Below are 27,935 nucleotides of genomic sequence, written 5' to 3'. Positions count from 1 at the left end.
CAGCATGCATGATGGACCTAAATTAAGTAATTACACAAGAGATCTTAAGTATCAAATATTTATTATCAACAATACAAGATACTTCAAACATAATAAACTTAACAAAGTTTACAAAAATATAATAACCATAATTCTATGGTTGGGTTAAAAAAGAAACGTAAGAAATAGTAGTATTACCATAGAGGTAAAAAGGAGAAAGTTTCTAACCTCAAAAAGAGGGTATAGGACAAAGGAGAATGGGTCTAACCTCAGAAAGAGGGTATAGGACAAAGACGTAGAGTAGACAATGAATGGAACCTTACAGTTTACATATACAGAAAACTTATTTACATATTGTGTAGTTCGTGCACTGTAAAAATAGCAAAAAATAAATACATTTACACACGAAATTTTGGCACTTTGGAAATGTTCAGCACAATGCATGTTTGTAACAATCACTTTTTATTCTGTCAGTAACCATGCGCTGAAACTCCCGGCCACAACTGACGACCCTGAGAGTGTTCATCCAACAGATATTGTCCATAAAATTTCATTTTCTCGTTTGCACGCGATGATACTGGTGTCAAGCCCGGGACAAGACCGGTAAACATTGGATTCAAAGTAGTTATTGGAGACAGGGAGCCAGTGACGTGAGTAGGGGTGCTAAAAAACGTCTGGGCTGGAAACGGTGAAGAGCTATCAAACCCAGGCGATGAGATTGAATTACGGTGGTATTCTGTCATAGACTTGGTGTAGCACTTTGGTGTTGATTCCGTTAGACGGGAGATACTGAAGTCAGATGAGGAACAGTTCGAGCAACGTCCCGTGAACATCTGCTTATCACTAACAGTATAGGTCTTTCCACACTTCAAACATTCATCCTGGTTGTCATCTGTAATTAAAAAATGTCAGTGTAAAAATTATCAACTCAAAATGTCTGAGATTTTTTTCAAAGTTAGTTGAAATATATCATATATCAAATCTTTCCTTCATTTGACGATAGTTATTCTAAGGGAATAAAAAAATAATGTTTAAGAAGGGCATTTTTTTTTACAAATAAAAACGCATTTTGATAAAACAAACCTTGAAAAGAGAAATACGATATCATAAAGTTTTGTAGGTATACTTACGATCGTGCGTTTTCATGTGCGTCCGTAAGTTACACTGCAGAGCAAACTTCTTTCCACAAACTTCACATTCATGTGGTTTATCACCTGGAAAATAAATAATAACCATGAACGCATGTATCTACCACTAATGGATGGAGCTTCATTCTTAGAACTATTTCAAGTTGGGAGTTTCAGGGGTTAATAGTAAAATATCGAGCAACTCAAATATATAGCTTTATTGATATTATAAGCACTCTTAACACATGATTTATTTTGATTTTTAAATTATTTCATTTGATTTCTATACGAACTTTCAAAAATAATAAAGGCTATGAACCAAATAATTGTTATGGAGATATATACCTGTATGTAATAAAAGGTGGTTCTTTAGGTTGGTCTGTTTACTGAATCCTCGGTTACAGATTTCACATTTATATGGCCATGATCCACTGTGGACATACATGTGACTTCTTAAATCTCCGGGGGTCGGGAAAGACTTGGAACACATATTGCACTTATGTGGCTTCTCCTGCAAGAAGAAAATGGCATTGTATTATGAGATTTAAATTGTTATTTAAGAAAATGCATATGGCCTTGGCTTATTGTTTTGTCTATCTGTATTAAGATTTCTTTGTTATCTTTATCACTACCACTAGTAGTCTTGATTTGTAAGCACGTGTAAAATATTTGAAATAAAATAGGGTTTAGACATACATGAAGTGAATAGGACATTCCTTAGGTAGTTACTTTAAACATCAGAGTGTGGATCTGCAAAGATTTGACCACTATACTGTAAAAGTGATCAGTAAAAACTTACTTTGTTGTGTGTCATTCTGTGGTAATAAAGGTTGGAGGAAGCTGTGAACCGTTTGCCACAAACTTTGCACTGATGAGGTTTCTCTCCACTGTGTATCCTTCGATGAGTGTTTAGGGAGGAGGAAGTAGAAAATGCTTTACCACAAACATCACATGCATGCGGCTTCTCACCTAAAACATAAAATTTTACTCGTGTCATGTATTGAACATTACTTTGCCACACTAAGATTAAAAACTGTCTATGCAGGTAATTCTCCAAAAGGTTTTGAAATTATCGATAATCACATTTTGGAAAAAGTGACGACGTAATTTCCTGTAATGTTCCAAAATGTATGATTGCACATCTATCTCACCTGTATGAGTACGCATATGTCTCTTTAACAGTGACGGACGGTCAAATCTTTTGCCACAAACTTCACATGGCAGCCATGTTCTCTCTCTGTTACGTCTAACTGGTTTCTCTGTGAAGTCTGGACTACTACTGGTAATGTCCGATTCTGTGGAATCTGTTTTGTGTAGAGCACTATTGTTCCTGCTAGATGTTGATTCTTTGCTGGAGTTCAGACTACTCTCGTGACTAGAACTTGGTATTTCCGTCGACTCGGATTTCACCTGCAATATAAACAAAAACATTATTGAACAGATAATATTGTGAAAAAAACTTTGATTTTCGCAACATACTTCGCTGTAGCATTATAAATTGTAGAAATTTTCTATACCAGTGACTGTATTACATACCAGATATTCTTGATCCTCGCCACAGCTCGTTATATCACTAAGGCTGGTTCGGTAACCATCTTCTCTTGAAAGTTCTGTTGATGAATTACCACTGACGACTGGTGATGTTTCGTTTTCTTCTTTCAGACCTAATAAAACATGTATTATAATGAAATCTGACAAAAAGTAAATTGGTTTAATAAAAACTTCTATCTACGATATTAAATTATCTATACCAAATTTAACCGGTTTGACCTTGCGTAGTGTATAAAAACAGGACTATAATTAAGAAAATTCCTTAATATGAAATTAATGTTAAAAAATATGTTACTTGTTTCCCGACAGTCATCTGCTACGCCAACAACGTCGATTTCTTCGATGGTATCGTCTGCTTTGGTTTCGTCTATTACATGATCGAAGAAGACGATGATTTCATCATTTGGCTTGATTGGACGAATTGTTTGATATACGGGTTGATCCTGGACATTTGCAGCTAGAAAATTCACATCATTTATATTTCCCGATGACTTGCAGAAACGAATCCAGTTACAATGTCGAACTTTTCTGTCCTCTACATCACATATTTCGTCATAGCAACCAAATTTGTACCTTATCTACAAGAAGAAGTTAATAAGTTTACTAATAAGTTATCAAGTAATATTAAACAAAGCTCTCTACTTAATACCTTTTATTTGTTTTCGTTTAAAGGTTTTATGTTTTTAATGATACTTTTTTCATGTAACCCCTTTTTTCTCATATCTTTAACAAACTGGTCAAAGTAATACATCACTGATACAGATTTCAAATGTTTCATTTTAATGGTCAATTTGTACGATGATACTAATCAATTCCTGTTGTTATCAGATGACATTTTAGCGATCGTCTGCAGCATTGGTATCACCGATTCGCCACGCGCTATTGACAGATGAATGCACATTCACGTGCGCCCTGTCAAGAGAGTAATTAAAGCAGGTTGCTCAGGTGGGTTAGCTTAAACGATATCAATTTGTTTCATTGTTATACGAACTTAAATCGTCGTTTGTCTCCCAATCCACATATTTTTAAGTACAGACATAATACACGTTACATATGCTCCAACTTTCAGTACATTATTTAAGACTAAGACCTTAATAACACTTCTCAATTCTTAACATCCGGGAATGGTTGAATAGCATTTTAGTAATATTCGCTACATATCTATTTCTAGTCGATCTCGAAAAGTTATATTAAAAACTTTCGCTCATATTTATACGCGAATGACATCTGGCCGTTACACTGTAATATCTCCAGCCAAGTTTACAGGTCGGTTAAAATACCAGACCCAGCAGATTTAGAAATATCAAAATAGGAATAATTCCAGGCTCGTGCTGCCTGTAAAGTCTTATATCATTAATGATTAGTTATCTTTAACATCTTTAATGACGATAACACTTCAAAACCTTAACTGGTTATTCTTGTAATAAGAGCTGTTATTGTTAGCGATATCATTTTATCGAGGCGATCTGGGGACTCACGGAGAAAATATCAGGAAATTATTCGAATACATCGCAAAACTTTCTTTTCATGGAATCTGGAGTATTTTCCTATCTTTAAAAATGATCTTCTCTGTTAGTAGAATGTGATTTCTGAAAGCAGTTAATGTGTTGTCTTCGTATGTGATGCATTTGGTCGAAAAAATGAAACGCACAAAATTTAAGGATGCAAATCTAATTTCATTAATCAGACAACAAAAGTACAAGTCAAGATATAAGATTTTTAATTTGAATGAGGTGAGGAGTCATGCCCCTTTCACGCCTCTCAACATGACTTCAAATTTATGTTTCAACACGAAGATATTGTATAATTGACTACCAGGCAGTTCATTAACAGGTCTAATTAATGTCTCGTGTGGCTTTCTGGCTTTGATCAGAATCTGACCGATAAAATTTCAAATTTGCACATATTACCCTTGAAAAATTAGAAAACAAGCTAAAGCGATATGAACAATTAACGAACAAGATTTATTTCAATGTGCAAAAATATAAATGTCTTAGTCGAATCAGAACTACGACGGCGAAATATTCAATGAATCGGTTTTTTGATAATCAGCAGAATAATTATCATAAGGATCTAAGTAAGTAAATACAGACAAAAGGCGTGAAATATTAATTATGATATGTTTATATTATTATAGAAACATCACACATATTACAAGGTTTCGGTGCGAATACAATTACATATGCAGCTTTTGATCACAAGGTTTAAAGACCCAAGTGACTTCGTAAGTTATGATAAAACCGTCTTTGTAGTAATCCAAAAGCTGTGATTTGATAATATTTTTCTGGTATCAAAATAACTATCTTATGGTCGGTAATTAAGTACTTCTTTTGTACATTATATATTTTGTATACTTTGAATAATCGCTTAGGATTTCGAGCCGCTGGCGGATCTTTACACCTTCCGCTACCGGTTCGATTATTACTTACTGTCCTTTTCTATTAGTATAAATGCGACTAATTCTATCATTTCAAGTGTCGGCGGCTATTATCACTCAGAAGTTATGTTGACTTTAGGATTTAGCAACTTGTATTAGTATTTATCATAGAATTATATTTACAAATAATTAAATAAAAGAATCCATCAAAGACCGTGCCGAATTTTAATGGTTTTATTGTCCATAGTGTATCAGTTCACAGCTTCATTGGTGTTTTTGTAGGAGGTGCTACATCTCCACATTAACGTTAAGTGGACGTAAAATAAACAGAAAAACGAAAAACATACAATAAAAAAATGAATTAACAATAGATCATGTCATATTGTCTCGTGCCATCTGAAACTGAAAAAAAACATCATGCAGAAAAAAAATAAACATACTAAAAAATACTGAATAAACGAGTTCGAAAATATCTATTTGCATGGAATAACTTTCTTTAAAAAAAGTTGCTAATTATCTTTTCACATGCGTCTTTCAATATCTGGCAGTATTTTATGAATCGCCTATCTACGAAACATAATTGGAATTAGTAGTTCTAAAAGGTGTTTAATATCCTTAAGTATGTCAACACTGGAAACTCATACTTTGCAGCCTCGATCTACACGATTTCTTTATTAAACACTTCACGACAAAAGAGTTTTTGAGATGTCATCTTAGCTTTAAATCTTTTTCTCGCATTTTCTAGATAGGTTTTTAGGATTATCATCTTAGAAAGTGGTGGGAGGTGATATGAAGTGTCAACAAGATTGTGTTAAGTTCTTTTGTTTTTCACTTTAGGCGTTTTTACTAAGCAGGATGGTAGAGAATCTCAGTGATTAGGATTATCACTGATTAATCTGTTATAATAAATAATATATAAAGAGATCAGGTGTGGATGACGATCTCCTCTAAGGTTTGAAAATTATATCAATCAAAATTTGAATTTCATACATCTTTAGCCATGTTACACACAATGTGAATTAAGTATGGTTCTTTCTAAAACCAGGCAGGTTGATTCATCACATCTCAGAACAGACTGTTTAAATACAATTGTTACGTTCTAAAACAACTCTTCCAATGTCCATTTCCTTTGATCTGCTATATGTCGTGAAATATTTTTGTCTGGTTATAGTATAAAAATTCTGGCTGGAAATTTTCCCGTACTTTTCTGTAGTAGAATCTAACCAAATTTTAAGTATTAATACCTCCGACTACCGACTTCAATTTGCACTTTTATTTTTTAATACAGTTTCTATGATGCTTACTGAAGGATTTCCAATAAAAAATATTCGGGATTAAGAAATTTATGAATCACTAATCATCAGCTTCTGTCTGGTTTTAAGACAGAGCTGCATTTAATTATACAGAAAGAGAAATAGACTTTAAAATAAAATAAATCTTTTAATGATTATAAACGCACAAAACAACAAATATCAATTTGGATTAAAAAATATATACGTATTAAAAGATTTGATTTCAGTAAAATACATAAAGATATGATCAAAATTTAATGAAATTTAAAGAAACCTATAACTTAAAAATGCATTGGAATGGTTTAAGAAAGTGTATTAATCTACTTATAAATACTAGATGTGTCCGTTTTCCAAGGAAGACTATATTAATTGTCAATTTTTTTCAAAAAGTTATTTTACAAATACAGGCCTGCTTGACGTAGTCAGTTTTCTTGCTCAGTTTAAATCGATCGGAAAAATCAAGAACTGTTTTTGTAGTAAGGTGTGATGAAACACGCATTCCAATAATATGAACAGTTACAAATAGAGTAAGATAATAATACTTACATCAGTTTGTGGAAGTTTAGAGAAGACTTCAATCTTGTCTAGTTTGAATACTCCTTCATCTGGACGGAAAATTGTTCCTGTTGGAATATAAGTATTGCTCCAGACAGCTACAGACATCTCTAAAATGTTCTTTGGATTGGGATGCAATGTTAATACTAAACTAAACTGTTCTGGGATCAAAACACAGGAATCCATTATCTCTTATACGTAAAACTTGTTTTAACAAAGTATTCAGATAGTCATAGTCCTCTAGCAGTTAAAAGTGTTAAAAACTCTAACAATTTTCTTTTATTAACGGTCACGTCGTGTACATGTATTTTACTTGACTTAGCTGACGGATGGTATAATTATACCCTTATAGTCCCTACTTAAGTCATCATTATGACTACTGACCAATGTCCACCCAATGTATATCTGTGATGTAATGAATAGCATCGAATTTCTCGCGTTCTGATTGGTCAGTTTGATTTCAATACCTGTTGCTTTTCTCCACGGGGTACTTTCACACTTCCATTTCTTGTACTTTTTGATTATGACAATAGTGGAAAAAAACATATCAAATACAAAGTTATTGCATCGACATTAATATATATTTATGAGTAAACCAAAAATATAGTGTAAGTAACTTGATTTACTTGCAAAAAAAAAAAAGAATCAACAAAACAAAAACAAACAAACAACAACAACAACGACAAAAATTAGGTGACAAGTAAATAAAAAAAAAATAAATAAAAAGATTATTTTAAAAAGAAGTTAAATAGTATTGATTTCGTTAAAAGTGGTAAGGGGTATTTCGATAAATTGCAAGTTTGTAAATCTTTTAGGCTTAAGAGATGAAATGTGGATTAATAAGTTAAAAATTGAAATAATTTATGATGACATTTAAAAGCATAAAATAAAAGAAGGATAATCAAATAAGAAGTCAACGAAATCTTTGCTGCGGTAATTTACTTTTTTTTCTCCGAAATAATTCAACGGAGGACAAGTTTGTTTATTATATATGATGACGGAAAGCAATTGAAATTACTTATGAAAATAAGTTAAGCAGTTTATTGTATTCTTTCTTGTATAAACTAAAGTGTAACAGTACCTAGAGCTTCGAATAGATGAATCATTCAATGTATGTATATTTAATGAAATTGGCATGAGATGTGTGTTCATGAGATGTGTGTTCTTAAATCAAGATGCTCAGTTTGACTTAAATCATGTAATTAAAATTTTACCAGATCAATTTATACAAACGTGATTTAATGACAAAAATAATACTTTAAGAGGGCAACTTTATTATAGTTCATTTAAAATAGAATTTTCACTTGAAAAATATCCTATAAGACTTCCAAAAACTAGCAGAATTTGGATAACTAAGTTACGTACGTCAAATCTACATCTCCTAATAGAAAGTGGAAGATGATTTAATGTGCCAAGACAAAAAAGATTGTGTACTTCGTGTAAGAATGGAATAGGGGATGAATATCATATTTTATTTAAATGCAAAAATAGTGTAGTAATAGAATTCAGGAGCAAACTTATTCCTAATTATTATGTACAGTATCCGAGATGGATAAATTAACAAAATTACTTACCTACTGTCATATTGATGTTTATATAAAACTAGCTCTTTTTATAAGAAAAATCAGTCAATTATTTGAATATGTGCGCTGTGTGGCTGTTCTTTCTATCATGTATAATTTGTATATATGTTTGACCTCATGTTACACATATTATGTGTCTGAGCGTTATCAATAAAGTGTATAACTATACAAGAAAGGAAACCTCAAATTATTTCTAGTATAGTTTTATTCAACACAGTACCTGACAGAATATAATGTTGGACGGACATAAGAAAACAATTAAAAATGGAACCAAGAAAAATCAAACGAAGTAGTAAAGAAGGAAAATTCAAGATTTATTCTTCTGTTCTAAAGTTTCAATCTACGAAAATACACTTAATTTGTGGTAATTATTTGCAGCCTTTTGATTTCCGAAGAATTAAACAAAATTATAATTAGGTGTTATTTTATTCAGAAGCCGATATCAGCATTAAAGCCATCCCAAATGGTGACTTTAACCCATTTTAGATGAGCTGTCATACCCAGCATCGTGGTGAGATGCCCAGTTCTCGTCTTTTATTTGACACTGGCACAATAGGTAACGGTTTATATATTTAATACGATCGTTTATCCTCCTCATTTTTATGTAAGTGAAAAATGGACCAACAACTGACCGTTACCGATCAAATATGTTTAGTGCCATATCATATGTCCATTAACTCTCTGGAATACATTATCTCTAAATGTTTATGACACACTTTCGTCTTGTAAATACTTCACACGATGGTGGCTATTGTTACGCAAAAGACCTTCATTAAATCTTGATAAAAAGTTCAGAAAAGTTCGAAAGTTAAAAAAAAAACAGTATTCTGGTAAGCCGTTGTGGAACAGTGGTTTACAGATACAAAAATGAAATGGTACCAAACAAGTTTCGAGAATGAAATAACAAACTAAACTCATTTTACCATTTTTTATCGTAAATAATAACTGTACAATAACAATAACCAAAATTAACAATAAAAATGAAATAAAATAAAAATAAAATAATAATGATATCAAAACAACATGTGTTTCCTTTTCTGTTATTTCTAAAGCCATGGATTTTTATAGTAGACTACCACATAATCCTTGCTAAAACAAACACACACAAAAAAAATAATATTAATTAAATGGACCAAAGACTATTGGCAGAAGTCCATAGCAATTGTTTGATGAACGTGATATAGAAATACTAAGACATTCGGATAAAATTTTACAATGGGATAGAAAAGCGGATTGATAAAATTGAACTAGACAATGTCTTGTTAGGAAGGAATACACAACAACGGATAAATAAAATACCATATAAATCGGCAGACAGTTATATGGGGATAATACCTCATGCCCTCTGTAACAAACGAAATAATGCTGCGGTGAAATATTTTGACTATTCGTAATCCAAACATCTGTAATACAATAGCGGCTGATGTTGTTTGATTTTCGGTGGAAATCTATCCGATTATAGATTTAAACCACACTTGAAAAGGATGATAAGAGAAACAGATAACGGTACATAACGGACAAGTGGATAAAAACGTAACTCATTAAACACTCATCTATGTACATATGTATTTAAAGTATCTTAAATACTGTAAATATTTCAGTTATGCTTTTTCGTATTAATCAATGCAAGAAGAAACATGATTTTTAAAAATTTAATTAGTGGGTTTTCTACTTGAGCTTTGCTTTTTTTTTTGGTACTCGAGGCGTATTTTGACTAAGTCTTCAAAATAAATTTAGTAGTTTTCCTGAATGATGCTCAATAAAATCCGATAGAATTCAAATGACTCATATTGAGTTGACACAATAATATCTATATAGGTCTGTTTAATTCGTAGAAAAAAAAATATATCTATATTTCTAAAACGGACGTGTAGAATTCATGTCACACAAATAGGTCCAAGATATTACAAAGATAACCTTAATACATGATCATTGAAATGTCCTACAAGTCTTTAATTAAAACAGTGTAATTATTATTTATTTTATTTATCTTGCTGTCACCCTGACACGACAAACATCCCCGAGTATACTACCCCAGATTTCTTGTAGAGATAACATACAACATCTAACTTTGACTTGTCAAACACCAGTGACAAGTGTCCATACAATGGCGTTAACAAGTTCCGTTGCGGTTCTGGTGGGTATCATAGTGTGTCCGTAATCACAGGAGTAACGGTCACTATCCCCTGTCCCCGCAAGTCCTGTCCCCTACTGTTTGACACCGCTACAAGGGTCTAATTATATACATCAGCTATTTGTAATGTCATACAACTTCACAAAATTATGGTGTATTACATTCCAGTGTTTTTTTTATATGTCTTGCTAGAAGCCAAAAGTAAAATTAACAGTATTGCTTGTACATAAATTTACGGCCATCTTCCAGAGAGAATAATAATAGCACAAACAGTTATAATAAAAAGAGCTATTACTAATTTAAACATACTGTGAATGAATTAGCTTACAAATCACCTTATTACTTTTGTGTCATAAATATTGCCGGTTTTTTTTCTTACAATATTGCCCCCCCTTTTTTTTAAAGAAATCTAGCCGGTTTTTTTTTTTAACAATTCTCACTAAAGAACAATTAAATAGGTTTTCGGTATATTTGGCACCGCAGGGAAGATATATCACACTTGTTTCTCTATTGCACATTTCACACCTGTAATCAGCAAGCTTTGATCTCGTCATATACTTGTAATGAACAGTAACAGTTTGATAGGTAGTCAATGGATAGTTAATTAACAGCTTGTCATTAATCAATACATTAATTATCACACCTTTTACACATTAATCAACTTATTACATTCACTTGATTGGAGTTATTACCGCAATCAAACACGTCTATGGAGCAAGGAAACCGGAACCAGCAATTCAAAGATTTATATAGCTGCTTTGTTCAAAATATCGATACACTAAGTGAAATAGTTGAAAACGTTGAGAATACGATAAAAAAAATCTTACTAATTTCAATCATCCAAATTCATGTATCTACAAAAAAGCGCGGTACCAAAACAGGTGATCACATTAATCGGCAATACATTTAACAGTTTGACACCTTACATAGAGTCTACTCTTTGATCATGGGACGTTAACAACTGAGGGCGTTGTTGTCAATGAGAAAATAAAACTAGTGTTAATAGAAAGTTAGCAATCAAAGAAAAAAGTCATTCATCATAAAAACCAGAAAAAGTTGCCAAATTATCTCAGGTTTTGGAAATGTAATGTTTTGTTTACTGTTTGTAGTAGCTTCCTGTCCTATTTAAAACATCTGTCGGGAAGCTCTGTGTTAGCCTATGACCACTCAAAATGTCCATGCTTGCACTCTGTATCTTTAGTCTTGTGCGGCCAATCGAAATTTAAGTACTATTGAATCATCCAATACTACATTTATATGCTTTAAATGATTAGTAATTTTAACATTGATTTTTTTTTCTGGAGGCGAATACCTGTTCTAAACTTGAAAAAAAACAGTAATCCACCCATGACAGATTTTTAAGAGTTACAATAGAAGATGCAGAAAATGCTTATATCTGCATCAGACCAAATACCGGTACTACTGTAAGTATATTGTCTCACTGATATTTATATGCTACATACTTTTTGAAATAGTAATCAAGAGAACCAAGGTAATAGCTGTAATCAAAAGAATGTAATCCAGAGACAAAGACCAGACATGGAAAACAGACATGCACAACAAAGAACACAAAGTAACTAAAATCATACATACAAAGTAACAAAAGCAAATGAGCAACTCGGACTCCACTTAAAACTGGGAGCATGGACCAGGTGCACCGGTAGGGTAAGCGTCCTCTGCTTTTCTAGAAACACCCGCCGAGTTGCTCATAAAAAGTCAAGTTGAACATATTGACTCGCATAACATACTGGTAGATCACCTGCACACGAACATGGCTTTTAGTCCCAAAAGAACTAGATGTTAAACTCTACTGATAACTCTTTGCCAATGAATACCTAGAAGCCTGTACTCTGACATACATACAGACTTTATCATTCATGACTTTTCCTAGGCTTTTTAAAAGGTACCTCTCATTAGACAATTGAGCAGTTTGTGAAGATAAATGGAGAATGCAATTCTAATCATAAAAGAACAATTCATTAAGTATAACAAGAAATCAGAAACCATTTCATTAAGTATAACAAGAAATCAGAAACCATTTCATTAAGTATAACAAGAAATCAGAAACCATTTCAATAAGTATAAACAAGAAATCAGAAACTATTTCAATAAGTATAAACAAGAAATCAGAAACCATTTCATTAAGTATAACAAGAAATCAGAAACCATTTCAATAAGTATAAACAAGAAATCAGAAACCATTTCATTAAGTATAACAAGAAATCAGAAACCATTTCAATAAGTATAAACAAGAAATCAGAAACCATTTCAATAAGTATAAACAAGAAATCAGAAACCATTTCATTAAGTATAACAAGAAATCAGAAACCATTTCAATAAGTATAAACAAGAAATCAGAAACCATTTCAATAAGTATAAACAAGAAATCAGAAACCATTTCATTAAGTATAACAAGAAATCAGAAACCATTTCAATAAGTATAAACAAGAAATCAGAAACCATTTCAATAAGTATAAACAAGAAATCAGAAACCATTTCATTAAGTATAACAAGAAATCAGAAACCATTTCAATAAGTATAAACAAGAAATTAGAAACCATTTCAATAAGTATAAACAAGAAATCAGAAACCATTTCATTAAGTATAACAAGAAATCAGAAACCATTTCAATAAGTATAAACAAGAAATCAGAAACCATTTCAATAAGTATAAACAAGAAATCAGAAACCATTTCATTAAGTATAACAAGAAATCAGAAACAATTTCAATAAGTATAAACAAGAAATCAGAAACCATTTCAATAAGTATAAACAAGAAATCAGAAACCATTTCAATAAGTATAAACAAGAAATCAGAAACCATTTCAATAAGTATAAACAAGAAATCAGAAACCATTTCATTAAGTATAACAAGAAATCAGAAACAATTTCAATAAGTATAAACAAGAAATCAGAAACCATTTCAATAAGTATAAACAAGAAATCAGAAACCATTTCAATAAGTATAAACAAGAAATCAGAAACCATTTCAATAAGTATAAACAAGAAATCAGAAACCATTTCATTAAGTATAACAAGAAATCAGAAACCATTTCAATAAGTATAAACAAGAAATCAGAAACCATTTCAATAAGTATAACAAGAAATCAGAAACAATTTCAATAAGTATAAACAAGAAATCAGAAACCATTTCAATAAGTATAAACAAGAAATCAGAAACCATTTCAATAAGTATAAACAAGAAATCTGAAACCATTTCATTAAGTATAACAAGAAATCAGAAACCATTTCAATAAGTATAAACAAGAAATCAGAAACCATTTCAATAAGTATAAACAAGAAATCAGAAACCATTTCAATAAGTATAACAAGAAATCAGAAACAATTTCAATAAGTATAAACAAGAAATCAGAAACCATTTCAATAAGTATAAACAAGAAATCAGAAACCATTTCAATAAGTATAAACAAGAAATCAGAAACCATTTCAATAAGTATAAACAAGAAATCTGAAACCATTTCATTAAGTATAACAAGAAATCAGAAACCATTTCAATAAGTATAAACAAGAAATCAGAAACCATTTCAATAAGTATAAACAAGAAATCAGAAACCATTTCAATAAGTATAACAAGAAATCAGAAACAATTTCAATAAGTATAAACAAGAAATCAGAAACCATTTCAATAAGTATAAACAAGAAATCAGAAACCATTTCAATAAGTATAACAAGAAATCAGAAACAATTTCAATAAGTATAAACAAGAAATCAGAAACCATTTCAATAAGTATAAACAAGAAATCAGAAACCATTTCAATAAGTATAAACAAGAAATCTGAAACCATTTCATTAAGTATAACAAGAAATCAGAAACCATTTCAATAAGTATAAACAAGAAATCAGAAACCATTTCATTAAGTATAAACAAGAAATCAGAAACCATTTTAAATCAGCTACACTAGACTTAGTGTATCTTTGTAACTTATTTCAAAAGGCACAAAATAACACATCAAAATCAATTTAGAATTTCCAAGACAAAAAATATTTCCGTAGTGTATCTTCGTGTCGTTATTTGACTTTTTAGTTTATTTTGAAGAATTGCCATCGTTATGTTACTGTGGATTTTATTACTTTTGTTGTCGGGGGTCTGTCAAAGCTTACTTAATGCCATATAAAAGTGTATTTCTGTAAGTATTTACTAAAACGTTTTATACTATGGTGCATTTGTTGCCTTTCACCATTATTGTTCCCTTTTGCTACTGACTTAAAATTACATGGCATTATTAACTGTGGAATGCTGCACAAGTGTCCCCTTACTACACTCAAATATACATTGAAAAAATAAATAAACATGAAAAATGAATGTAACGCAAAAAGGTTCACATATGATTTCTATATGAAACAAACTAAATAAAAAAAAATATTGACTACCCAGAGGATTCTAATTTTGTGTAAATGAAAAAAAAAAAATACGTATAAATCTGCAAAAATAACATAATTTTCACTAACCAGAATTCTAAAATATTGTTCAAACTCTAAATTCCTCTTCAAGAGTTTATACTATTAATAAGTGGTGGATTGTATATATTCGAAACCACTGATGTTTAAAATGGTCTATAAGTGTGAGTTTAATTGAACCACATAACCATGGTATTGTTCTTGGAAATCGTTCTACAAGATTTACCACATTCAACTAAAATCGATTGCACATATCAAATGATATCTTCCTATTTCTAATTTGACAGACTGTAGAAAACTAGACATTGCCCCTGACGGAACTAATACCCCCTGCAGCCTGTTGAACCATGTACATTTGGGAACCGATGTGGACATACGATTCATATTGGACACAATATTTTTTATGGTGGATAGACTACCTACTTTTGATACTCAATTTGTTGCCATTTCTATAACAACCAATCAGCAATCAGTACTTTTTTTTGACAACACAACAACAGAATAATATGACTAACTGCTGACAATATGCACATCTCCATATGGTAATGTAACACTCCATTGAATTTCATAACAATCATGCAAGTTCTTAAGGAGGAGTTGAGGACAACGCATCAGACTAAGTTTTGCTGAAAAACGGTTTTAATTTCTACAACTGTTATTCAAACATAAATTCCTGACAATACGCATATCCCAATATGATAATATAACAGCCTATTAAATTTCGTAACAATCGTGCAAGTCATCGAGGAGAAGTTGCAGACAACGCATCAGACCAAATATTGCTGAAAAACGCTTTAGTCCATCAGTTACTAATTCTACAATATCTTCTCAAACTTAAATTCCTGACAATATGCACATCTCTATGTGGTTACATTGCATCCCACAAAGTCGTTGAGGAGGAGTTGGGGATAACGCATCAGACAAAATATTGCTGAAAATTGCCCATGTCCATCAGTTATCATTTCTACAATATTTGCCCAAACTTAAATTCCTGATTGTATGCACATCTCCATGTGGTTATATAACATCCCACAAAGTTTCATAACAATGCTGCAAGATGCTTCGAAAATAGTTGCGTACAGAAGGACGGAAGTAACTATTTTGCTCAGTATTAAACAGCCCAAAGTTCTATACATATTTCAACTGGATATCTTCCGAATTCACCGTAAACCATGAATGTCATAGAATGTTTCATCGAAAGTTTGCCAAATCTATATGACAGAATATTCGCTGTCTGAGGGATGATATTAACCATGTCTGTCCTTATTGTAATTAGAATCAGTAGAAAATAAACAATGTAATAACAATTTCTTGTAAATTTAGCTTTATGCTATAGTTGTACTTAGTGACTTTTTTTAATTCGAGATAATAAAACATTGATTTTGTAATTGAAAAGTGTTAGATACCAGGGGCGGATCCAGACACTTTGAAGGATGCCTAAAAAGGGGTGATGCTAGGGCATTATTTGCCATTTTTTTTTGTCAATTTTACAAATGAAAATGACAAGTTTTCCAATAAATGAGGGATTACCAACCCCCTACATTCCTCTGGATCCGTTCCCAATTTCTATACCAAGGACGCTTTTTAGTATGTACGTGAATTATTTGATTTATAATTTTTAGTGGTGTGACGTTTTACCTTTAACCATAAGCTATTTTCTCGGACACAAATAAGTACCATGATAGTTTTCGCTAAAATAAATTTTAATTCCAATATTTTAACTGATAATATATTCATCTACCAAACCCCCCCCCCAAAAAAAAAAAAAAAAAATAGTGATTGACGTTTTAATGGAGAATGTCGATTCGAGCGGAATTCCAATGACAAAGCAGGGAAAACAGACACACAAACAAAGCAGGGAAAACAGACACACAAACAAAGCAGGGAAAACAGACACACAAACAAAGAACAAAACCAAAATAACATATACATAGAATCAAAAGTAAATGAGCAACTCGGACTCCACGAAAAAAAAAAACTTATGGACATGGTGTACTGATATTGCAACATAACGATCCACGAGTTCATGATGACGACCATAAAACTTTAGTTGCGATGACTTAAATTGAGTCTGGTAGCAACGCAAGCCCGTTTCATAAGCCTAACACGGTACACAAAGTCCGCGTCGTTTCGGCAAGCTCTGGCATAACTTATGAGTCTGTGATATGAAGGTGCTTCAGGGATGTTGCCACAGATGACAGTAAAGTTGATATTACGGAATAAGAAGTCATCGCGTTTGTCGTCCTTTTCCATCGGTCAAGATATGAGGCTGGCTTCATAAGGTCAGTTGTGTCCATTATCTCAAGATATTTGGGGTAGATACGATGTACAAGATCCCCTTACTAAAACAAAACGTCATCTATGTAGCAGAAACTGAAATAAAAGGATCTGGCTAAACGATGTTTAGCTAAAAGTCAGCATCATTAGAGTGAATGATTATTACGTTCAAATTTGATAATTTTGAAAACAAGAAACATACCATGTCTGGATAAAATCACACAGCATTGGGTTCCGAAACAAACCAGGTCCTGGTTACCCGCATTTAGATGGGATCAAAAATGCAACATGGGGCGCACCTGGGTATGACAGCATAGGTCGAACAATGAACAAGTGGGATAAGAATGGGCACATCATTCAAGCATTCTTGATATAGTTCTTTATACGGTTGTCATTTTTGACAGATAGTAAATGTAAAATGCGCCTTTCTGGTCTTATTAGCCATATTTCATACACAGTTTAGGCCACACAAATAAAATCCAGCTTTTCTCTAAAGGTATGCCACTCTGTCTTAAACCTAGACAGATTTATTTACAAATACTGAGTACTCAGGAGACGGATTGATATGAGAATTAAAGACTTCAAAGTCTTGTTTCTGAATCCTGTAATTAATTTGCTATAGTCAAATTTAGACTAATTTTGTCATTCTTTTCAATGGTATCCAGCCAGATTTTTGTCATCATTCAGTTAACTACTTTAAGAGGCTATTAAACCTCTTTGTCTTGTTATTATCACTATTCAGCACACAAAAGGTTGCATACTGTATACTGAAATGCACTTTCACAATCAACATCAAGATGCTAGGAACAAGAGGCTCCGAGGAGCCTGAATTGCTCACCTGGCTAAATGTTTGCCTTTCAAGGGCTATATTTCTAACAAGGAGTTGTCCGACAATTTTGACTCAAAAAGTCTTTGGTAGGACTTATCATAAGGATCATTTAATCAACTGAAAGTTACATTCTATTATAGTTTTCAAGTATTGGCTGAAAAACTGCTAAAAAATATTTTTTTCCTTTAAAGAGCAATAACTCTAACAAGAAGTCGGGTCTCACTAACCACTTCCAGGTCAAATGTACCAAAACACACTGAACCTAGAAATATGCATTGTAAGTGCATTATTTGTGTATTCTGATCAAAAGTAGTCAACATAAAACTGAGAATGTGTACTTTAAAATCATATTTGTAATTTACTACGAAAGTGTACGAATGTTCTCATGTGCGAGTAATTTGCCTCCATGCTGTCAGTTAGCAGAAAATGTTAAAAATGTTGATTTTCAGTATTTTTTTTTATTCAAGTAAATTTTGTGAAGAATTTCTACTGACACCGTACCATTAGAATGTTTCATTACAATGTTTTTTAAAGGTTTATTTTCCAAGCTTCGCAATGGTATGCAACTTTAAGGTGTCAATTGTCCTGGGAATTCACAGTGATTAAAATAATTTTAACGAGGACAGATCTCATTATGCTGAACACATTTATCCATTATCAGAATTTGGTTTTACCTTACCATTTTGGAGATATATGTGAAAAACTACCGTCTAACCCCTATGTTCTATTTTTAGTAATGGGGGAGGGGGGGAGGGGGGGGGGGCATTGTTTTGTTGGATAAAAAATCCCCACATCAGTTCTATGCTGGATACCCCAAAGATCATTCATACCAAGTTTGGTTCCAATTGGTCAAGTTGTGTCAGAGGAAAAGATTTTTGAAAGACTTAAGATAAAAAAAAGGGCAATATCACCAACATCGCCTGGGTCTCAGTAACCACCTCCGGATCAAATGGCCACCCCCTATGTAGTACCAAAAACACACTGAACCTAGACCTATGCATTGGAAGTGCATTATTTGTGTGTATTCTGATTAAAAGTGGTCAAAATAAGCTGAGAATGTATACTTTAAAATCATATATGCAATTTACTACAAAAGTGTATATGTCTTTATGAATATTGCTTACGCGTGCGAGTAATTTGTCTCCATGCTGTCAGTTAGCAGAAAGGGTAAAAATGTTGATTTTCAGTATTTTTTATCAAAGAAATTTTGTGAAGAATTTCAACGGACATTGTACCATTAGCATAGTGATTTTGAAAACCTTATTTTCCAAGCTTTGTAATGGTATGCAACTTTAAGGTGTCATTTGTCCTGGGAATTCACAGTGAAACATTGGAAATTACTTGTTTAACATGTAAAGTAATGGAAACGTTAGAAGTGGTTAGTCAAAATTTGGCTAAACCTTGTGGTTTTGGATATATATATGTGAAAAACTACTGTCTGTCCCCTATGTTCTATTTTTTGTAACAGCTGCCATATTTTTTGACAGATCAAAAATCCCAACATCAGTTTAATGCAAGATACCCCATTTGAAGGAACATTCATACCAAGTTTGGTTATGAAAGCCAAAGTGGACAAAAATCAATATTTTGTAATATTAGAAAATGAATTTTTAATATTACAAAATCATTTTTTTAATATTAGAAAAGATTTTTTAATATTACAAATTCCTGATTTAGTAATGTTATAAAATATCACACATTTTGTAATATTACAAATAGAATTTGTAATATTAGAAAATCAGTCACATTTTTTAATATTACAAAATTATTTTCGAATATTAAAAAATCGCAACTGAATAGGACAAATCCATTTTCTAATATTAGAAAATCAATTTCTTATATTAAAAAATCGTTTTTCAATATTAGAAATTCAACTGAATTTTTAATATTAAACAAGCATTCTGACAGTATTGCTGATGCAATACTGTGTCCCCTTTCGGCCTTTGAACTCATTGCCTTTATGTGATTTTTTTTATATATGTGAACTAACAATGGATGGTGTTATTTTTTAACAATCAAGAGAAAATAACTCTTAAACAGCAAAAGCAAATTCCATCAAAATCAAACCTGAGCTTCATTTTACATTAGATAATAACATTTTTGCATTACAGAAAGCAGCATAAAGACATTCTCTTTCACTCACCTGGAAAGTTGAAAAAAAAACTTCGTTATTATGAATTAAAAGGCAAATAACTCTAGAATGACAGCAGCAAAATGATGAAACATAAAATTTTACGTAATTTTCTTTGTCAAAGGGCCATAAGTTCCATAAAACCATTTTGCCGCAATAATATTTAAATTTAATTTGTAACTTGTCATGGTAAGACTAGATAACAAATATGAAATCAATTGGATGAGGCATTACAAAGAAAAGTCTGGAAAACATAAAATTTTATGAAATTTTCTATGTCCAAGGGACACAACTTCTGTAAAAATCATTCAACCGTAACATCATTCCAACTTAACTTATAACTTGTCATGATAAGACTATATACCAAATATGAAATCAATTGGATGAAGCATTACAAAAACAAGTTCGAAAAACATAAAATTTCATGAAATTTTCTATGTCCAAGGACCATAAATTCTGTAAAAATTGTTCAACCATAATGTCATACGAACTTAACTTGTAACTTGTCATGAAAAGACTATATACAAAATATGAAATCAATTGGATGAGTCATTACAAAAAAAAAGTCCGGAAAACCAAGTGCGATTGATGGACTGACAGACAGACTGACGGACAGACGGAGTGCAAACCTAAGTCCCCTTCGGCATTTGCCGAAAGGGGACAAAAAGTGTTTTGTGATATTAGAAATCTAATTTGTAATATTAGAAAATGAATTTGTAATATTGAAAAATTATTTTTTAATATTAGAAAACACTTATTTTCTAATATTACAAATTCATTTCCTGATATTACAAATCCATTTTCTAATATTACAAATGCCTGATTTAGTAACATTATAAAATATCACACATTTTGTTATATTACAAATTGAATTTGTAATATTGGAAAATCAGTCACATTTTTTAATATTACAAAATGATTTTCTAATATTAAAAAATCGTTATTGAATACGACAAATCCATTTTCTAATATTAGAAAAATCAATTTCTAATATTCAAAAATAGTTTTTTAATATTAGAAATTCAATTTTTAATATCAAAGAATGATATTGCAATATTAAAAAAGTGTTTTGTGATAAAAGAAATCTAATTTGTAATATTAGAAAATGAATTTGTAATATTGAAAAATTATTTTTTAATATTAGAAAACACTTATTTTCTAATATTACAAATTCATTTCCTGATATTACAAATCCATTTTCTAATATTACAAATGCCTGATTTAGTAACATTATAAAATATCACACATTTTGTTATATTACAAATTGAATTTGTAATATTGGAAAATCAGTCACATTTTTTAATATTACAAAATGATTTTCTAATATTAAAAAATCGTTATTGAATACGACAAATCCATTTTCTAATATTAGAAAAATCAATTTCTAATATTCAAAAATAGTTTTTTAATATTAGAAATTCAATTTTTAATATCAAAGAATGATTTTGCAATATTAAAAAAGTGTTTTGTGATAAAAGAAATCTAATTTGTAATATTAGAAAATGAATTTGTAATATTAAAAAATCATTTTTTAATATTAGAAAATACTCGTTTTTGTCCACTTTGGCTTGCCATATTTGGTTGCAATTAGTCAAGTAGTGTCAGAGGAGAAAAGTTTTGAAAAACTGTCCAAGACGATGGACAACGACGATGGAAGCAAGTAATGGCAATAGTTCACATGGCCATTGGACAAGTGAGCTAAAAAATCCCATGTTTTGTGAAGATGAACCATTTTTTTTTAAAAATAAATTACAATTCACACTATGATGCATGATCATAAACAGCATTTATTAAGAGGGAAAAAAAAATTAATCAATACCCATCCGTGAATGCTTAAATAACAAAATGGATATACAACTATCATAAATACGCTTATCAACTGCCAGTAACATAATAATATACAGTCTGATCATCTGATGAAGCCCCCAATACTGATTCTAACACACCAGGATCTACCAATATAGTGTTGTCATCTACCTGCACAGAATCCTCTTCTCCTGTGGTACGGATGTAGTATGTCTGGTCCTCATTGGCTGCCTCAGTTATATCTACAGTCTCTGTTGGGATTGGTTCAGAGTGTGCTAGCTGTACTTTGATTGGTGCTCCATTTTCCTGAGGAATTATAACAGTGTCATAATTATCAGTCACCTGGAACTGGTCATTTTCACATACCTCATGGTATTTAGTATGCATGACAAGACTTTCTTTATCTGTAAACTTTTTAGGGCAAGTTTCACATTCAAACCCATTTGATCCATCATCATGTATCTGTTCATGTCTTGAAAGTTTATCTCTGGTAATGAAACCTTTACCACAAGTTCCACAGGTGAATGGACGTTCGTTAGTGTGTTTTGCCATGTGATGGTATTTTAACTGGCCAAATGAAAGATATCTAGCTCCACATCCTTCTACTGGACAGGCATATGATTTACCTGGTGGTAGTTCATCCTCTCTAATCAAGTGCATTTTCATGTGTCGTTTTAGATGTTCCCCAAGTTTAAATGTTTTGCCACATTTCTCACATTCCAGACTTCTTACATCATTGTGAATCAACTGTTTGTGTTTATTTCTGTTTCCATTCTGAGAGAAAGCCATGCCACAGATTTCACAGACATATGGTTTGATGCCTTCATGCTGACGAAGATGAATTTGAAGTGTCTCTTTTTTCCTCAACTTCTTGTTGCAAATGTGACATTCAAATAATCTGGGCTTTTCAACTTCATGTGTAGTGCGATGGAATTTCAAGGTTGCTTTTTGTTTGAACGACTTACCACAAACATCACACTGAAATTTCTTCTCATCTAGATGAATTTGTTTAAAATGTCTCATCATATTAGGTTTAGTACTAAATGCTTGTAAGCATTGTGGACAATGATATCTTCTTCCTAAATATGGATGCACTTTCATGTGACAGTCTAAAGCCCTGATACTGTTGAACACTTCATTGCATTCACTACATTTATAACTAGTATCTACACGATCAGCCTTGTATTTACTCTTCATGTCACGTAATAGCTTCCTTTTGCTACTATCAGTCAAACATTCTGGATGGGACTTCGTAATGTGGTTCCAAAGACTTGTCACTGATAAAAATGACTTAGAACACTTGTCACATTTCTTATTAGGAAACTGGACACCATAGAAACATTTAATCATTAAGTCAACATCAGGTGACATTGTTGTATGATCTTTGGCTAAATGTACTAGCATCTGATGGAACTCATCACACACATAGTCACAATCGTTACAGTTTATAATGATCTTATCATTTTCAACTTCAGATAGTGTCATGAACTTTTGTATTTCTTCATTCTGTTTGATTTCATTTAGTCTAGACCAAGGGTCAGCTACCCCATTAAAAGTACAAATATCATTATTTTCCTGAGATGAATCACAAAAGCCCTCAAGTTTTACACTAGTTTCTTCAAAAGAACCAAGCTCCTCTCCCACTTCATCACCAGTTTCGTCTCCTGGTTCCTGTTTTATAGGCACTGAGTTTCCTGACATGTCAACACCAAACTGCATCATGATTCTACTTGGATGAAATCGAATATTGTGAATAGTTAAGTTTATTTCCTTTTGAAAAACTTTATCACAAATATCACAGTAAACATTTGTTTTCTTTACATTTTTATTTTTATCTTTTGGAACATTTTCATCATGATTTTCCTCCAGAATAGATGGAGTCTCTTCTTCATCTAAAAAAGACTCACAGGAGTCTGTTTTCAACCTCTTAACTCCTCTCTTATCATCTCTTTCAAATAATTTTCTTTTCTCTAATGTTTTGATTTCCGTAACTGAATCAGGAGCAATTTCATCGGATTGACAGACTTCACCAACATCGAAATCTGAGATATTGTCATGATCTACACTTGTACTGAATTGTCCTTCCCCTTTCACCATAGATTTGTTTCGGGACTCTGTTTGAGTAGTATGCCTGCCATTCTGTAGTTCTTCTAAAGTCACTTCCATCCCATGCTTAATTAACAGGTGCCCCTTCAAACTATGTATTCTGGAGAATGAAGCTTTACAGACTGAACAAGTAGGTTTAGAAGGTGTAGCCACAGCTGTACCTGATGTTACTGTTCTATCTCTTTTCATAAAAATACTTGTTGATATTTTACTCTCTGTCAAATCATTGACTAATTTCGTCTTTTTCGAATTTCCTTTAGTTTTTCTAGGTGATGCAGATTTATTTTTGATATGTTTGTTACAAACTATCTCTGATGTATTTGATTCTGTTTTGTTTAAATGATTATCTTGAGCATTTCTATTAATTATTTTTTTATCTTGTGTTCCATTGAGTACATTATCAAACTGTGTTTCCACATGAATAATATCTGTACAGTCTTCCATGAGTTTAACTGTAGTTTCACTCTCTAGCAAACCACTGTCTACATGTAATGTCCCTTCATCTAATTGTGATGTTGCTTGAATATTATTTATGTTTTCTGGAGGGACAACTATTGACTTCTCTGTAATACCAGCTATAGGAATGGTATTGTTGATGTTTTCTGATGACTTAAACATTGGACTCTCAGGATTCATTATATTATTTGCAGTATTTTGTTGTTCAATACTTTGGCTTTCTCCATGCTCTACATTAGATGTGGTGACAGAATCAGTTTCTAACTGGTGATTTCTAGCTTCAGACTGACTTGATAATGCAATATTAACTGTCATTTGGTTGTCAACAATAACAATATCTGAGGACTTCCCTATACCTAGATTTTCTTCTGGTGCATCCCCAAGCTTCATTTCGTGTGCATTGATATAATGGTTTTGTGTTGCACTGGGTGTGTTTTCTTCGTGAGCATTCTCTAAATTCATTTGTGGAGCAGCTTCTATGGTAATTGCTGCATTAGATTCTAAGTTTACTTGTGTGTTATCATCTGTATTTATTTGTTGAGTCAGTAAATTTTGTTCTTCATTTGAAATGACAGGTTGTTCAGAGCCAAAATCACCAATCACTTGAGCTCCTGAAAAAAAAACACAATGTTTATATTGTCTTTACCATGCTAAGCATATTACTGTTGCCACTGTGTATGAAATATAATGTTACGATTTATACCATTATTTTAAAAAAACTGTTCATTGAATCTCTGTAAAGAAGAAATAAAGATATGAGTGAAGGGAATGGATCAAAATTACAGTTCTGACCTACCATAGTCAATCAAATTATCAATTAGCCATATTGTAATGTAGTGTAGTATAAAAAAAATTACCTGAACATATTTTATTGCAAAGGAGCAAAGGGATTGGACAATAGTTGATATTTAACAATAAACTGAACAGAATTCCACAATGTCAGATTGTGGTAGAAAAAAACAAAAATTACTTCTATAATTCAATGCTTTTTTGTGTCTTATAACTCCACAATCTCTGAACAAGGTTTATGTAAGATGCAGTGCTCTTATATAATATAACATTTAATAAAAACTTAAAAAATTAATACCAAAACAATATGAGAAGAAGTTAATGACAACATCAGAGTTGACATCCAGGAATTGTCTCCCTTTCTCTGAACCAATCTTCATACAACTCTGACTAATTGGATCAGCAGCAACCAGTAAAAACTCCTGACCCCTTTCTGTCAGTCCATCACACTTCAAAGAAAATAAATACATAGTAATATGCATATCAAAAGAGAAAATAATATTTTATACTGCAACCACTGTATTTGAGCAGTCCAAATGCATTGACTGTATATTTACAAGTGATATATGGTCACTGACTGAATAGAACTTTCTGTTGTGATTTCACAATGTTTGGAAGTTGCATGGATGTTGTCTGCTTGGAATAATAAATGTTATTGATTTACTGAATGTTTCCAGTGTAAAAGAACGCAGTAAGATTAAACTTGTGCATGGAACAAGTTCCACACACTCGTTAAATCAAGGCGTTCTTCTGCACTCATGATCATATTTTGGTTATTCACTCTTTCCTATTAATTATCCTTTTAATGTTTTTCCTGCTTAAAATGTCATTATTCGTCTAATATTTTGTTGCAATCAAAAAACAATAACAGTGCACTGACTTGACAAAAACTTTTGAAAAACATATTCAGCTCGAACTGGTGAAAATGCTTGGCACAGCCTTGCATGTTCTAGCGGTTCTTAGCCTCATCTGTAAATCAGTTTTATGTCAAGTCAGTGCACTGTTATTGTCTATATATGCTGCAATTGTCCTATTTGAACAACCAAAATGCATTGACAGTATATCTATTGATGATATATGATAGCAGACAGTATATACTGTAACACTTTGGCATGAACTACCTGTTTATTGTAGTATCAATGGCCCCCTAGTGAAGAAGTAATGACCATGTCATATAAAAATTCAACTTGATTTTAAAAGTGATTAGAAATGAAGTATAAATACAATAACAGTATGTTGACTAGCAGATTTTGCGAAAACTTTTTTCGTACATAGGACTGACAAAGGCAAATGTTTTGTCAGTCCCACTGAAAATTTGCTGGTCCCATGTAATCAGACTTTACAAAATCTTTTTGACTACAGTCAGTCATGGGACCAACACAAAAGGTTGAAATGCTGGTCCCACCCAAATTTTACCTGACAGGACTGGCAATTTTTGCGAACTCTGGACTAGTAATAAAAACGATGGAAGAGTTTGGAACAAATCAGAAAAAATTATCAGCACAATCTTGTGTTTGACCTGAATTCTAAGCCTAATCACAGTCTTGTTTCATCTCGGTGGGGTTGTCTCTCTGACATCTACAAAATACCTATTCTCGTGATATTGTCATTATTTCATGTCATTATACTGTTATTGTCCATTCATGTATCCATCCTATCGTACTTTCATTTTAATTTTTATGGCACTAAAATGTTTCAATTGTGACCAAGGCTACTGGTATTTAATCTTTGTAACTTGATTATGTAAAACATTAATTGTACTTACTGCAGTTTGTATGGACTTAAATATATTGGAAATGTCCAGGTTTAACTCTTCTTCTTCCTCCATCATAGTTAATCTAAAATAATGAGAACATGTAAAAACTCAAACTTATTTCTCCTTCAAGTTCAAATAACAATATATTATGCCAAAGTTAAAAAGTTTATTCTTTTCCATCTATTGCAAAGGTCTGTGTAAAGGAGGTAAACTGTGGCCTTAATGAAAAAAAAAAATTCAATTCTGGAAGCATTATTGGAAGATCAAATCTAGGCAAAGTACATTGGTCCCCAAAAATCAGTGAAATCTCATTTGGACCAGAAATTTTCACCTCCTACTGTACATATGTCCAGCATGGTTTTATAATTTAGACACTTGTTTTGTAAGACATAATAATATCTGGGTGAAATTTTATCCCAGTGATCAAATTTAAGGGGGAATACTGACCCATGGATATTATATCACATCAAACTTTTTCTGGAGGATATTATTTGACATTAAAACACTTCCCACCAGTATTAAATAGTTTCCACTGCTTATATCAATAATATGATTACCAGTATAAACTTTTATGACAACTTGATGTATTCCTTATTGTACTCAGGATTTTATTTTATAAAAAAATGTCCCAAAAAAAGTTTATATGTGGTGAACAGTATTCAGACTGTAAACCAAAGATCATCAAAAAGTTATCAGGATTAATTAATCCTTGAATTAAATTGTTCAAACACAGCTATAATACTTTTACCAATATGTTAATAAATGCAGC

General features: G+C 31.8%; 1 protein-coding gene across 1 annotated transcript in view; it reads right to left on the bottom strand.

The window, feature by feature from the left end:
• Positions 1-44: 44 nt before the first annotated feature.
• LOC148615588 (uncharacterized) overlaps positions 45-27,935 on the bottom strand; it is a 52,071-nt gene continuing 24,180 nt past the window's right edge. Inside the window, exons 7-17 of the mRNA XM_088581676.1 lie at positions 27,176-27,248; positions 25,709-25,859; positions 22,132-25,232; positions 6,873-7,001; positions 2,953-3,235; positions 2,643-2,770; positions 2,258-2,516; positions 1,906-2,075; positions 1,452-1,617; positions 1,110-1,193; positions 45-871 (exon numbers count right to left, since the gene is read on the bottom strand). Coding sequence (XP_088437802.1) covers positions 450-871; positions 1,110-1,193; positions 1,452-1,617; positions 1,906-2,075; positions 2,258-2,516; positions 2,643-2,770; positions 2,953-3,235; positions 6,873-7,001; positions 22,132-25,232; positions 25,709-25,859; positions 27,176-27,248 — 4,966 coding nt within the window. The 3' untranslated portion in view covers positions 45-449. The remainder of the gene's footprint in view (positions 872-1,109; positions 1,194-1,451; positions 1,618-1,905; positions 2,076-2,257; positions 2,517-2,642; positions 2,771-2,952; positions 3,236-6,872; positions 7,002-22,131; positions 25,233-25,708; positions 25,860-27,175; positions 27,249-27,935) is intronic.

This window comes from Perna viridis, chromosome 5 (assembly GCF_037379345.1).
Source record: "Perna viridis isolate PV_CMFRI_1.1 ecotype Kerala chromosome 5, ASM3737934v1, whole genome shotgun sequence".
In the NCBI taxonomy this organism is placed as follows: domain Eukaryota; kingdom Metazoa; phylum Mollusca; class Bivalvia; order Mytilida; family Mytilidae; genus Perna; species Perna viridis.
The sequence above is the reverse complement of the archived record's forward strand: the minus strand, read 5'-3'. Positions and strand labels throughout refer to the sequence as shown.